The sequence below is a fragment of the Ictidomys tridecemlineatus genome, chromosome 3 (assembly GCF_052094955.1).
Source record: "Ictidomys tridecemlineatus isolate mIctTri1 chromosome 3, mIctTri1.hap1, whole genome shotgun sequence".
NCBI lineage: Eukaryota > Metazoa > Chordata > Mammalia > Rodentia > Sciuridae > Ictidomys > Ictidomys tridecemlineatus.
Window position 1 is genome coordinate 129,403,259 of NC_135479.1, and position 14,582 is coordinate 129,417,840.

The window sequence follows — 14,582 nt, forward strand, 5'->3', positions numbered from 1 at the left end:
GTGTAAGACTAACCACCCTCCCTCCTACACCGTGAGTTTCCTGCCAGGGGTGGGGAAAGTCGACTCGGTTTCAGCTGCCCAACGTATAAGGCGACTAAAATGACGGCATTACACACACAAACTCACATAATTGAACCCAGGGCGCCTTACCACTAAGCTACATCCCAACCAGTCCCTTTTATTTTTGAGACAGGTTCTCGCTAAATTGCGAGGCTGGCCTAGAACTTGCGATCCTCCTGCCTCAGTCGCTGGGATTACAGGCGGGCGCCACCACGCCCGGTGAGGACTACAATTTTTAACATGCTCGGGCAGGGAAACTGCTGGACCACTACAAATTCCACGTGGGTCTGGCTCCTTCGTGGCGGCCACAAGTCCCATCGCGCTGCAAGAACTCCAGCTAGCACGCGCACGAACAAAGGCCTACGACACTTGCAGACGAGTCTGACGTCTACGCGATCCCACCCGGCAGCGTTCCCACAGCCCCTGACTGCGGCTCTGGACGTCACGCCCCCAGCTTCAGACCTCCCACCCGAGGGCGCTTACATCAGACGCATGCGCACTCCTTCCTCTGCGTCCCCTCCCACTCTTCGTTAGTCCTTCGCGTTTCCAGTGCGGATCCTTTTTGTCCCCTACTGCGTGTGGTGTCACCTTCTCTGCGCGGAAGTGTTGGCTGTGAAGGAAGAACATGGCGGCCGCAGTGGTGGCCGGCCCCGGTGCTCCTGCCGGTCGAGCTAACAAGCGCGGCGGCGGCGGGCCAGGAGGTGGAGGCGGCGGCGGGGGAGCCAGAGCCACCGAGGAGGAACCGCCGCCGCCCCTACAAGCGGTTCTGGTGGCCGATAGCTTCAATCGCCGCTTCTTTCCTATCTCCAAGGACCAGCCTCGGGTAAGCGCCGGCACGTGAGCAGCCAGCGGACCGGGAGGTGATGGGGCTGGAGCAAGTTAACCTTTCGACTGGCTATTGAAGCATGCCCTGGAAGGTCTTGTGTTCTTCCCAATTTTCCTAAAAATTGGGTTGATCTGTTTAGAGGAAGGCAGATGTCTAAAGCTCGATGACTGCCTGACCAAGTGAGTGACTGGCAGATGTAGGACACTCAGGGCGGTCCTCCCAGGTTTGGGAGGAATGACGAGGGATAAATATTGAAACATTGTTTGAGGGAAGCCTGCACACAGCGATGCAGTGGCCCAAGGAGGAGGCTGCTTTGCCTTTTAACTTTGCATTAATACAAAAGGGATAGTACCTTCCTTTGCCTCCAAAAGGGCGATGGTGTGCCTAAGAAAGAGCAGGCAGGATCTCGGGTTAGTGTATTTTTTACCTTCCAGATTTTAATGACAACCTCCATCTGTCAAAAGGAGGACAGAATGATTTTAGGGGTTAGTTGTCATCAGTCCCTGAATTCTCCAGACAATGAGAAATTGGACTGAGCTAGTCCTGGGATCATCAGGTTAAGAAGGAACTGCACAGAGTTTTGGGGAAATCTTCCCTAACTGCCCCCCAAAAGATTAATGGTTGTTCATTTGTAACAAGTGATGGGGGTGGCTAGCCCATGACTTTTAGGACTCAATAAAATTTTATGGGGAAGAAGACCTTAGCAGTGGTTAGAGTTCTGGTGATGTGATTGATTTCCAGTATTGTCCTTTGCCAAAAGATCCAGCAGCTCTCTGACTGACACTAAGCAAATAGATTCCATGCTTACCATGTCCAAATTGCAACAACTCAGATTTTGAAGCTTAGAGCATGCTATGAACATCAAAGGTGGGAACCTGTTTATTCTTGAACTGGAAAGATAAGGCAAAACTACAGTATTTGGGAACACTGGTAGAGGAGTGAAAATTATTGTTATGGGGTACCTAAAGGGCCCATAACAAAAGACCTCAAATATTTTTCATATCCTGCCCTGCAGGTCCTCTTGCCCCTGGCTAATGTGGCATTAATTGACTACACTCTGGAATTCCTGACTGCCACAGGTGTACAGGAAACCTTTGTCTTTTGCTGCTGGAAGGCTGCTCAAATCAAAGAACATTTGCTGTAAGGCCCTGTAATTTTGCTTTCTATGCTTCACCATTTCTATCCAGTTTTTTCAGGATGGATATAACTCAGTAAGGGGAAACGAAGGGGTAAAAAAAAAAGTGTCTTTTTAGATCCTATTGTAAGGTCTAAGGTCATTTTCTTTACTTATCATGAGGTGAGCAGCTAAGCTCTGTGTCTGTCCATTTTGAGGTTCCTGTGACAGAAATAAGAATAACACTTGGGCCAACGAGTTCCCCTAGTTCCAGCTACTCAGGAGGCTGAGACAGGAGGATTGCTTGAGCCCAGGAGCTGAAGGCATCCTGGGCAATATAGTGAGATCCTCATCTCATAAAGAAAGAAAAAAAAATGAATGACACTTGGGCTTGGGTTTCTCTGAACCTCACTTACAAAATTTGGTCTCAGTGGGTTTTTTTTTAATGGCTGTAGTATGTAAATTATTAAAATAGAATCTTTGTTTTCCACTGAGTGTCCATATATCATCTGTTCTGATCCTCAAAGACAGGAATGAGTTCTCCTTCATCTTTGTATCCCTACTGCCTAGCTTAGTGCCAGGCATATAATAATCCCTTACTATGTTCATTGAACTGGGTGTGGTGACAGACACCTGTAATCTCAGCTACTTGAAATCTTGGAAAAGAGTGGCTCTCAGAATTTATGGAAGCTTAGCAAATAAAGGGCATTAGCATAGTCACCATCAGACAGTTCCTAAATTTTGTATGGACTTCGAGGGGTAAAGGTGACGTGACAAGTATGTTCTCATAGGACTTTTATACCCTAGGTTTCAATAGGATTTTAAGTTCAAATCTATGTTTGGGGATAGGGTTCAAGGTATAGAGAAGAAATAACCACGTTTCTCTAACCCATAAAACAAAACTGGTGGCACAGGATGCTGAAAGCATTAATTATAGTACATAAATCTCTTTGAAGTTGAGGACGCTGGCAGAAACCCAAAAAAAGCCAGAGAGAATGAGGGTGAATGTTTAATTGAGGAAGGGGTTGGGAAAGTCCATGTGATGTTTATGGTTGATTTACTCGTTCCCTTCCCTGTAGGAAATCCAAGTGGTGCCGCCCCACATCCCTCAATGTGGTTCGAATAATTACATCAGAACTATATCGATCACTAGGAGATGTCCTGCGTGATGTTGATGCCAAGGCCTTGGTGCGCTCTGACTTTCTTCTGGTGTATGGAGATGTCATCTCAAACATCAATATTACCAGAGCCCTGGAGGAACATAGGTCAGGAAGGCAATGTGGCAGGGACAAGTGTTAGGGGGCAACAGAACTCTAGGATTGCTCTTTTGCAGCTCTCTCCCTTCTATACTTTATAGGTTGAGGCGGAAGCTAGAAAAAAATGTATCTGTGATGACAATGATCTTCAAGGAATCTTCTCCTAGCCACCCGACTCGTTGCCATGAGGACAATGTGGTGGTGGCTGTGGATAGTGCCACAAACCGAATTCTGCATTTCCAGAAGACCCAGGGCCTCCGGCGTTTTTCATTTCCTCTGGTGTGTGGGTATCTGGGGTCCCCAAGATGGGAAAGTGACTGGCTTCAGCAGGAGAAACAGGTTAAAGGTCATATCACTTCTCCCCTCAGAGCCTGTTCCAGGGCAGTGGAGATGGAGTAGAGATTCGATATGATTTACTGGATTGTCATATCAGCATCTGCTCTCCTCAGGTGAGCTGTCAGAGCCAGAGTTACACATTTGAAGAGTAGAATTCTGAGGGTCTTTTGTCTCCTCAGAAGGATAGGGGATATTTTTTCTCTCTCTTTTTCTTATCTTTTGTTGTAAAGCCAAAAGATGATGTCATCTTCTCCCCAGTGTATTGAGAGCCTCTTTGGGATTCTAGTCTATGTCCAAAATAGGTTTGATAGGTCTCTGGTGGCTGGTATTTGCTTCCAGAGAATAGCACCTAACCTTAGCCCACCCTGCTTCCTCTTCAGGTGGCTCAACTCTTCACAGACAATTTTGACTACCAAACTCGAGATGATTTTGTGCGAGGCCTATTAGTGAATGAAGAGGTGAGAAAAGTCTTCCAAAGCCTCTTTAGGAGGGTAGGAAAGAGCTTGGATTTTATCCCACTTTGGTAACCTTTGTGTTTTATTGAGGCTTAGGAGCAAGGAAAATAGCTGGGAAGCTGGGGAAAACAGACCACAAATAAAACTCTCAGGCTGTTTGGCTGTTACAGAGAGGAAGGGGGAACTGAGGATATTTAGGAAGATATTATACTTGGGGATGTTCTTCCTGTCTTGCTTGCTTAGCTGACCTCAACTTCCTTCCCATTTAGATCCTAGGGAACCAGATCCACATGCACGTAACAACTAGAGAATATGGTGCCCGGGTCTCTAACCTACACATGTACTCAGCTATCTGTGCTGATGTCATCCGGCGATGGGTCTACCCTCTTACTCCAGAAGCCAACTTCACTGACAGCACCACACACAGCTGCACTCATTCCCGACACAACATCTACCGAGGGCCTGAGGTCAGCCTGGGTCATGGCAGCATCCTGGAGGAAAATGTGCTTCTGGGTTCTGGCACTGTCATTGGCAGCAATTGCTCTATCACCAACAGTGTCATTGGCCCCGACTGCCACATTGGTGAGCACAGGTGGGGAATCAAACCAACTGTCCTAGGAATAGGAACCTGGGGACCTTGTGTTTTCAGAAGCAAGGATGGACCCATAGGTTTTAGTCCTTGGGAACAAGGGACTAGAGAGGCTAGCTTAAGAAAAAAAGGAATGAGGATTTGACAACTGATACTTTAAACTGTAACCTGTGAGCCTATTATTGGATGACTCTTCACATTCCAGAGCACCCTATAGTCACATTCAGGACCAAGTGGATAATTAACATGCAGTAATAACCTCTATTTAGTGTATTACTATTTATATATCTGAGCTTATTCAATCCTCACAAAAACCTTGAGGTAGGTATTATTTATCCTAATTTATAAACAGGCTCTAAGAAGTTGTCTTGCCCAAGGTCATAGCTAATAAGAGGCAGCACTATGGCTTGAATTCTGGGTATTCTGGTGAGTTCTTTTTACCCTCTCATAATTAACTGGTTAGCCTCTTGGTAACTCATTGTAGCTGTAGGAAAGTGATGCTTCTAATGATACTGCCCCTTTAAAGAACAAAGTAAGATTCAAATTCTAAAATGTAAAAAGGAGGCAGACTAATTTGATTCTATTTGTAGAGATGGATATGATTCTAATAAACGTCTTGAGTTTGTTCCCAGAAATCTGGAAGGTTTTCCAGTTCTTAAGCCCTGTATATAGTCTTTAGTGGTTGTGAACTTGGTAGAGAATGGTCAGGCAGAGCAATGTTCTGTTCTCGGGGTTGAGCCTAGAGAGTGACTAGATATTTCTGGTGCGTTGGTATGAGACATTAGAACTATGTGGGAACTGGGCTAGTGTCAGTAAGCCTTGTCCTCCATGAAAGGCTTTGGCCTAGAGGTGAAGCCCTGAGTAACCAGGAGTCCTTTCTATCCTGAGTCAGGTGATAACGTGGTGTTGGACCAGGCCTACCTATGGCGGGGTGTTCGAGTAGCTGATGGAGCACAGATACATCAGTCTCTGCTTTGTGACAAAGCTGAGGTCAAGGAACGAGTTATTCTGAAGCCACGTTGTGTCCTCACTTCCCAGGTGAGATCTGCTCCATACTGTTCACAAGCCCTGAATTGAGTGGTAGTCATACCAAGCCAAAAGAAACCTTTTTTCCACCAAAATTCAACCTGAATTGAGAGTTTAAATCCATTGGTTTCATTTACTTTCCACTTGACTTAGTCTAGAAAATAAAATAAAAATAAAAAGGTCCCTCCTAACACACTGATGGATCTGTGCTACCTATTCCTTTCTTCTCCCCTAGGTGGTAGTGGGTCCAGATATCACGCTACCTGAGGGCTCGGTGATCTCTTTGCACCCTCCAGATGCAGAAGAAGATGAGGATGATGGCCAGTTCAGTGATGATTCCGGGGCTGACCAAGAAAAGGAGAAAGTGAAGCTGAAAGGTGTGGGGCATCTGTGTACCTCTCTGCCCTGTAGAAAAGCCACTGTTCCTTTGGGAGGGATGATACTTCTGTTGGGCCTTCTCTAAACATCAATACCTTTTTCAGGTTACAATCCAGCAGAAGTAGGAGTTGCAGGCCAGGGCTACCTCTGGAAAGCTGCAGACATGGATGTGGAGGAAGAAGAGGAACTAAGGCAGAATTTATGGGGTAAACAAGGCCTTACACCTACCTTCCTGCTTCTAAGTCAATATTTTGAAGGAGAATGACTACTTCAGAGTCAGATTACTTTTCATTCCTCTTTTCATGTTGATAGGAGAGATATATTGCTCTCTGACAATGGCTCTTCTTATTTTTCTTTTTTCCCACCCTTTCTGTGTTCTAAGGGCTCAAGATCAACATAGATGAAGAGAGTGAAACTGAAAGTGAGCGAAGTATGGATTCTGAGGAGCTGGACAGTCGGGCAGGCTCCCCTCAGCTGGATGACATCAAAGGTGAGTGACCAGGGGAGCAGAGGCTATTCTTTACCTACCTATTCTTTACCTTACCTTAAGCTAGCTTAAGGCTCGTTCCTCCCAGAAACAATTTAGTATAAAATCAAGAGTAGGAGACTTAAAGCAAAGCATCTGGAATGATGTTGGCCTGTGAACTTTTTCTTTTTTAGTGTTCCAGAATGAAGTCCTGGGAACATTACAGCGAGGCAAAGAAGAGAACATTTCTTGTGACAATCTAGTCCTGGAGATCAACTCTCTCAAGTAAGAGGAGCCCATCCCTTTTCTTTTCTACCCTGGGAAATTCAGGGCAGGTAGAGCTTCTCCGAAGTGTTTCTTTCCCAGATAGGAACCTTTTCTCTCACTGTCCCAAGTGGAGAAGGATGGTAGTATTTGGAGCAAGGAAAGCATTAAGTTTTAGCTTCATTATGACCTCCCCTCCCAAAACCTTCCCCTTCCATGTTCTGACTTTCTGTCCTCTAGTTTGCTGTCCTGCAGCATGCTGAAAGGGCCAGTGAAGGCCTTGTTGTCACACCAGTTTCCCCACAGGTATGCCTACAACATAAGCCTGAAGGAGGTAATGGAGGTTTTGAGCCATGTGGTCCTGGAGCTCCCTGTGCAGCAGATGGATACTCCGCTTGACCCAAACCGCTACTGTGCCCTGCTGCTTCCTGTGAGCAAAGCTTGGGGCTGGGTATAGGGATTAGGTGGAGGCACTCATCCTCACTGTGCTTGATTTTAAAGGAAGTCAAGAGTAGATGGTCTTGTGGGGTACATACTACTTCTGGCTCCTTTCTTTTTCCTTACCTTTGGAAACTGGTGGGTTCTTGACAGTCTTGGCTGTCCAAAGTAATCAGATTGGGTTTAATGCTGGCCTTTGAGGACTCAGATCCTAATAGGTCCCCAAAAGGATACTCAGAAATAGACCTGGAAGCCAGCATACTGGTGTGTATCTGAACTCCCAGGTACTTAGGAAGCTGAGGCAGGAGGATCATTTGAACCCAAGAGTTTGCAGCAAGCCTGGGCAACATAGCAAAACCCCATCTCAGAAAACAAATGAATGAAAACCAATGATCAAAATAATAATAATAATAGACTTGAACTTTCAGACTATGAAAATTATTTAGCCAGAACAAGATCAACCTATAGGCTGGGAATAGGTATTTTGAGGCAGCCTTTAGCATCTGACCCCCTTTCACTTTTCCTGGGAAATCTATTCTTTTCCCTCTGGCTGCCAACAACTCCCAAGTCCCTCTGACATGCTTCCACAGGACCTCTATCATTTTCCTCTTGCCCTTTTGTGTCATTAAAAAAAACATGTATCAATATTGATTGTCATTGCTTTTAAAGTATAGGTGCATTCTCAAAAATATATTGTACTTCCTTTCTTTCATAGCTGCTCAAGGCTTGGAGTCCTGTTTTTAGGAACTACATAAAGCGCGCAGCTGACCATTTGGAAGTGTTGGCAGCCATCGAGGACTTCTTCCTAGATCATGAAGCTCTTGGTACTTCCATGGCCAAGGTGAATGGTGAATACCACCTAGAGCTCCATGCTTCTCTATCTGCTTTGAAAGAGACCTTGGTGACCAACATGGAGTTTGTCCCTAGTATCCAGCTCATTGCTACATCAGTACTGCTTAACGACAGGCTAATTCTAGTAAGGCAACTACTGGGGGGTTAACCTGGGAATGTGCAGAGCACTGTCCAACAATAGTTTCAGAACTTATCCTGCCCCAGCATCAGAGCGAACAGTTCACTCTTATTTGTTTAGAGGAGGCTGCTCAGTGTGTGGAAAGTAGAGCTGTTAAGATTATGCCTCCTCTCCTTCTGTTACCCACTTTATCATGCTGGACCCTGCAAAGCCCCTGAGATCCCTTTTGCTGGCCTTCTGCAGGTACTGATGGCTTTCTACCAGCTGGAGATCCTGGCTGAGGAAACAATCCTGACCTGGTTCAGCAAAAAGGACGTAACTGACAAGGGCCGGCAGTTGCGCAGGAATCAGCAGGTGAGTCAGTCTTTCCTCCTCTGGCCAAGGTGGTTCCCAGGTCTTTGGCCTTAGTGTCCAGAGACTCTGGCTGTTAGGAGCTGTTTATCCACCAAGAGAATGAGAGGGCATTTGGCTGTCCCCCAGTAACTCTTCCTTCTGCTTCCTTACAGCTGCAGAGGTTCATCCAGTGGCTGAAAGAGGCGGAGGAAGAGTCATCTGAAGATGACTGAAGTTACACTGCCCACTCTTGTGGTATGATTGATTGCCCTCCTGACTCCTGGATCAGGACAAGTGAGGAGCTACCTGCAGAAGGATGAGAGGACCTACTCCAGGCTGAGAATTAAAGGAGCAGAGGCTGAACTACAGTATTCTTCCCATTGCCAGCAACCATGTGCCTCTCATCCTGATTGGAGATTTGGAATGAGGGAAGTTGGGCTGAAACAAAGTCTCTGCCTTGGGAGGAGCTAGGCAGGCCCTACAGTTGGAGGAAGGCCAGAGGAACAGCTTTTTGCTCTGGCTTTCCCTCAGGGAACAGCGGAGAGCAGCTGGTCTTTTCTGCTGCTTGTATTTGTTAATATTAAAAAAGAAAGGTGTATTTGTTTTCTCTCCAGATCTGACCAATCAGCCATTGATTTACATGATCAGCCTTTCCCTACACCTGGGGGAAGGGAGAAGAGGGGTATTGTGGCCACTAGGTGGTACTATGTCTTACTAATTAACCATTCCCTTGGCTCTTGGGTAGTAGAGGACTGAGCTTATCCAGCTTCTGTGGACCAGTCTATGGTTCTGGAGTGGTGTGCCTGAGCTGATTTTCTTACCAGTTCTGGTCCATATTAAGCCAGGCATATATGTAAAGCCCATTACCTCTTGCCAGTCCCTCTCACATGTCTTTTCCATTTGACCCAGTACTAGTCATATCAGGGAAATTGGATCACTCTTTGTCTTAAAGATAAGAAAATCTGCTCAGGGTCTCATGAATTCCTAACTAGGAACTTGAACTTCATAAACGAAAACTCTTTCTGCCTCAGTATCTTATCTCTCAGTGATAGGGAAACTGCCTCCAGAAGCAAATAAAACCCAAAGCCAGTAATGAACACCCTAAGAATGCAGGAAAGTCCTGTGAAATGTGCTTTCCCTTATTTCTGAGAGACTTTAATGTGTGACAGGCATTTACTAAATATTCTTTATGTGTCATTTCATTTAACCCTCATATCAGCCCTGTGAAGTAGATCTTGCTTCATTTTCAGAATGGGAACCCAGAGAGGTACTCAGAGAGGTCCTATGAGTTGTTATTGATAGAGCCAGGATTTGATATTGAACCCTAGAGCTGGAATTTGTCATTTTACTATATTTTTTTTAACCTCAGCAGTGAGACATGCCCTCTCTCTCCTTTGTGAGGTCTTCTTATTTGTTTCTTTCTTTCTTTACTTTTTTTTTTTTTTTTTTTTTTGTGTGTGTGTGTGTGTGTGTGCTGGGGATTGAACCCAGGGACTTGTGCATGGTAGGCAAACACTCTGCCACTGAGGTATATCCCCAGCCCTTTTTTTAATTTTGAGACAGGCCCTCATTAAGTTTTCTGGGCTGACCTTGAACTCAGTGATCCTGCTGCCTCAGCCTCCCAAATGGCTAGGATTACAGGTTTAAGCCACCTTGCCCAGTTCCTTTGTGAACTCTTTGTTGCCTTCATATAGAGTTAGTGCTTTCCTCTATTGATACTTAGTGTGGCAAATGTCACTGGTAACAAGGGACCCCCTGGCATGGAATTCATAGATAAAATGAGTGCCTTTCTTCATTTCAGTGAAGTGGAAAGGAAAAAGCTCAGAAAGAAGATAGTGAACTCTCCTTGGGGTAAAGACATTTCCGAAGAGGAAAAAATAGACTGTCCAAGCAATGACTTAATTTTTTTCTTAGTAAATCTGTTTCAGTCTTTATCAGGTACAGAATCTAGTACCTAGACAGCATATGAAGGTTATTACCTGGACCTAAGACACTTAAATACAGGTAACTGTAAGGTATCTCTGATCTGTACCAGATTGATGATGGAAGTCAGAAGTGATCTATAAAACTTTTTTACAAAGGAGAGATGTCTTCTAATTGGGATATTTAGGGAAAACTACCAACTTGTGATGCTGAGATTGGCCTAACAAATAGAAAAGGTTAGAAAGGCACATTCAAAGTAAAGCAAAATGAAAATTAAATAATATCTTTTGCTTCCTCCCAACAATCTCTTTCAAATGTTAGTAAAGGAATTCTTTTTCCAGGCACAGTGGCACATGCCTGTAATCCCAGCTACTCTGAGGCTAAAACAGGATGGTCACAAGTTCAAGGCCATTTTAGGCAAACTTTGTGAGTGTGTCTAAAAAAAATTTAAAAAGCTGAAGATGTAACTCAGTGGTAAAAGTCCCTGGGTTCACTTGCAATACTGAAAATTTTAAAAATTATTTTAAAAAGGCACTTGAGCCAGGCACAGTGGCACCACTTGTAATCCCAGCAGCTTTGTAGGCTGAGGCAGGAGGATTGCAAGTTCAAAGCAACTTAACAACTTAACAAGGCACTAAGCAACTCAGTGAGACACTGTCTCTAAATAAAATACAAAATAGGGCTGGGGGCAGAGCTGGGGCTGTAGCTCAGTGGTAGGGCACTTGCCTAGCAAATGTGAGACACTGGGTTCAATTCTCAGTACTGCATATAAATAAATGAACAAAATAAAGGCCCATCAAGGTCTAAAAACTATTTTTAAAAACTTAGGTCTGGGGATGTGGTTCAGCTAAGTGCCCCTGAGTTCAATCCCCCGTATCTCCAATCCTCCCCCCAAGAAAACAAGGCACTTGATTCAGTGATATGAAAAAGAGGAGATGACAATGAATAAGAAACACCAATATTTTGAAAAATCAAAGAGTGAAAGGTAACTTAGCAGAACACAATGAGTTTGATTCTACCTGCTGGAATGGTTGTTAAGAAGCAAGCCATCGTGCCCTTCATAACCCCAAAAAAGGAGGTTATATAAAGATCTGTATAAGAAAAATTTAACCCCTATCCTCACTTCATTGGATTCATCCAGGTGATTTTCTTTGCAAGAAATGAGATACTCAACTTCTGGAGAAATGATAGGAAGGAAATTATCAGAGAAATTCTTAAGAAGACCATGAATTTCCAGGCAAACAGGGCCCCCAAGTGCTCTGTATAATGAATGAAGAGTCCCGTGAAATTTCAAGACACTGGAGAGAACCATCAGAGCCTCAGATCTTAGTAGTAGGCATGGTGGGGATGGAGGTGAGTTATCAGGTTGAATGTGAAGAAAAAAAAACTGAATACTGACCTTTTTTGTTGTTTCCTTGACAGAAAAAAAAAAAAAAAAAAAACCTCCCTGTTTTATCAAAACCCCACATTAAAACCCATCAGTTAATAGGTCATTTATGTCGAGCTTCCAGTCAGATTTTCAGCATCTCACCCTTAAGTGTGAATAGAATTCAAGCCAAGGTCCATCAAATATTTGAGAAAGCTTCAAAAATGAAAGGGACCAAAATAGAAATAGACCAGCAAATAGAAATTTTGAAACCAAGAAAAAAATGGCAAAGTTGGATACTTTTGAAACTTCAGAGAGGGAAAAGCTACAATTATACAATTATAAAAACTCAAGGAAGATACTGTGTCTACAAAGGAAGTGCTGTTAAAAGGAAGAACTGGAGAATAAGAGTTTTAGAACTGTAAAAATAAACAAGTTGTGTCCTGTTCAGAGTTGGAGAACTAGAGAACCAAATTCTAGGGAGATACTTCATTGCATTTCCATCCTTAGATATTTGGATTTCAAATTGTGAATATTTTACCTATCCAATAAAAACATACATGTTTAAGGCTATATTGACATATTGGATAAGTAAAATCCAATATAATGGATGGCTAATGTTTGGAAGGGTTATAAATAATGTTAAGAAAATTTTGCAAAAAGGTGGAATCATTTAAAAATGAAATGGTACTACAGGAAAAAAGGTTAAGAAAAATGGTTAATCCAGAAGGTCCAACATCTAACAGGAGTTACAGGAAGAATAGAAAAGATTGATAGTGATAATGTTATTAATTCAAGAATTCATTATTAAATTTCTAGATGGAAAGAGTCCACCAAATACCTAGCACAGTGAATGAAAAAAGATCAGTCACAGTAATGCACCTGCAGCCCCAGCTATCCAGGAGGCTGAATCATGAGTATCACTTTAGCCCTGGAATTCAAAGCCCTAATTCAAAACAAGATTTTCACCAAAGCATATCACAATGAAATTTCAGGACTCTAGGGAAAAAGGAACTTCTAAAGGTTTCCAGAGAGAATAAAAATAAGAATTAAGAGGCCTGAAGAAAATGAAATCAGTACTGAAACTAGAAGACAATGAGAATATGTCAAAATAGTTTTGCCTTCAAAATTCTGAAGAAAGATTATTTTCAACTTATTCATTTTTAGATACGCAAGTTCTCAAAAGTTTTCTATTTCCCATGCTTCCTTTCAAAGGAAGCTACCAGAAGATTGCTTTACTGAAATGCAGTAAAACAGGAGTCCAACACAAGAGGTAAAGGGAATTGTGAGGATGCAGAGAAGTCCAGGGATGGCAGCTGTGTACAGGCAAAACAGCCAGCAGTACAGTCCACAGCAAAAGAAAGAAAGGCTTCAAGGGGAGAAAATGGAATTGATGGAAGCCTTATAGTGTGACTGAGTGAACAAAATGTGTATTGAGAAACAGATTATGTGGGAAGAATTAGTGATAGGTACAATATATAAAAGACATAGTCATCTAGGGGGAAGGCAAAGCAATGATTAATACCATAAATAAATATTAAAAACAAAAAGTCAAAGGAAACGAAGTCATGTGACACACAGGTTAGCAGTGTACATTTACTCAATCAAAATAATTCAATACCAAGTACTATATCCACTGAATTGAAAAAGTGTGATTTCAGCAGTTTAAGAGGGTAAAAGGAGGTGAGTGAGGAGGAAAATTAAAAAGACTTCTGCTTTGTTAAAAGTTTAACACTATTTGGGGCTGGGGTCGTGGCTCAGTGGTAGAGCACTTGCCTAACGTGTGAGGCACTGGGTTCGATTCTCAGCACCACATATTAATGAATAAAATAAAAATCCATCAACAACTAAAAAAATAATAAAAACGTTTTACACTATTTGGTTATGCACATGTTACTTTGATTAAAAAATTAAAAGTAAAGAGAAAGAAATTAAAATATACAAGGTCTATACAGCAGCTAGGAAGAATATTCATTTGCCTGAAGTCAAAAGTTTGGCCAGGATATGAACAAAGACTAAAAGGTAGGTGGAACTTAGATTATGAAGGACTTTAAATATCATGCTGAGGGCATTTGAAATGCATCTGAGGAAAGTTAAAGAGGTTTCTGAGCAGAAAAGTTATCGGGAAGAGATACTTTAAGCTAATTTGGCCACTATGTACAGAATGGAGTGAGCAGACCCCACACCAGTTACTGTAAAATTCCCTATGTGATCAGACTCATCTACAGTTCTAGCCTGGTACAACTGTCCCTCCAGTCACAATGGCTGCCTTGTTCTTCACACGTGGCAATCTTATTCCTTTGTTGAGCCTTTACACTTTGCTCTCTGAAATATTCTTCCCCCAGATCTCATAGCTGCTTTCTCATTATTAACTTAGATGGAACAGGTCTTCTCTGGTCACCCAGAATCCTCTTTCTCCTGTCACTATCCCATCACTTCGTTTTATCTTCTTAGCATTTGTAAGAAGTTAAATAAGTTAATAAGCCTGTGAGCTTCCAGTGGCGTGAAGGTCCTAAGGGCAGACTTGTCTGTCTTGCTACTGCCTTCACGTGCAGCATACCTTGCAGTGTAATGGGCACTCGATATTTATTTAATGAATTAAAAACTAAGGGATGAGGGCATCTGTTAGGAACCGACCTTGCATCTAGGCATTAAGATTAGAAGGATAAACCAGAACTTGATCTTGTCCTGTCCTCAAGGAGCTCAGTTAAGTAAACCTCAATGACATCAGCTGTGCTTCTAGCAGATCCTAAAGGGCTTGTTGAGGCCACTCTCCTCCAGA

The 14,582-nt window shown here is 43.1% G+C and overlaps 1 protein-coding gene across 1 annotated transcript; it reads left to right on the forward strand.

Annotated features, from left to right (window-relative positions):
* The first annotated feature begins 614 nt into the window (after positions 1 to 614).
* Eif2b5 (eukaryotic translation initiation factor 2B subunit epsilon) lies at positions 615 to 9,124 on the forward strand. The gene is made up of 16 exons (XM_005331061.4): positions 615 to 883; positions 1,902 to 2,026; positions 3,080 to 3,265; positions 3,358 to 3,535; positions 3,625 to 3,705; positions 3,973 to 4,050; positions 4,317 to 4,629; positions 5,529 to 5,674; positions 5,898 to 6,039; positions 6,145 to 6,246; positions 6,423 to 6,530; positions 6,701 to 6,791; positions 7,077 to 7,200; positions 7,924 to 8,049; positions 8,422 to 8,532; positions 8,685 to 9,124. Exons 1-16 carry the CDS (start codon positions 686 to 688, stop codon positions 8,742 to 8,744), a joined length of 2,169 nt encoding a protein of 722 aa, XP_005331118.1. The 5' UTR covers positions 615 to 685; the 3' UTR covers positions 8,745 to 9,124.
* The last annotated feature ends 5,458 nt before the right edge of the window (positions 9,125 to 14,582 follow it).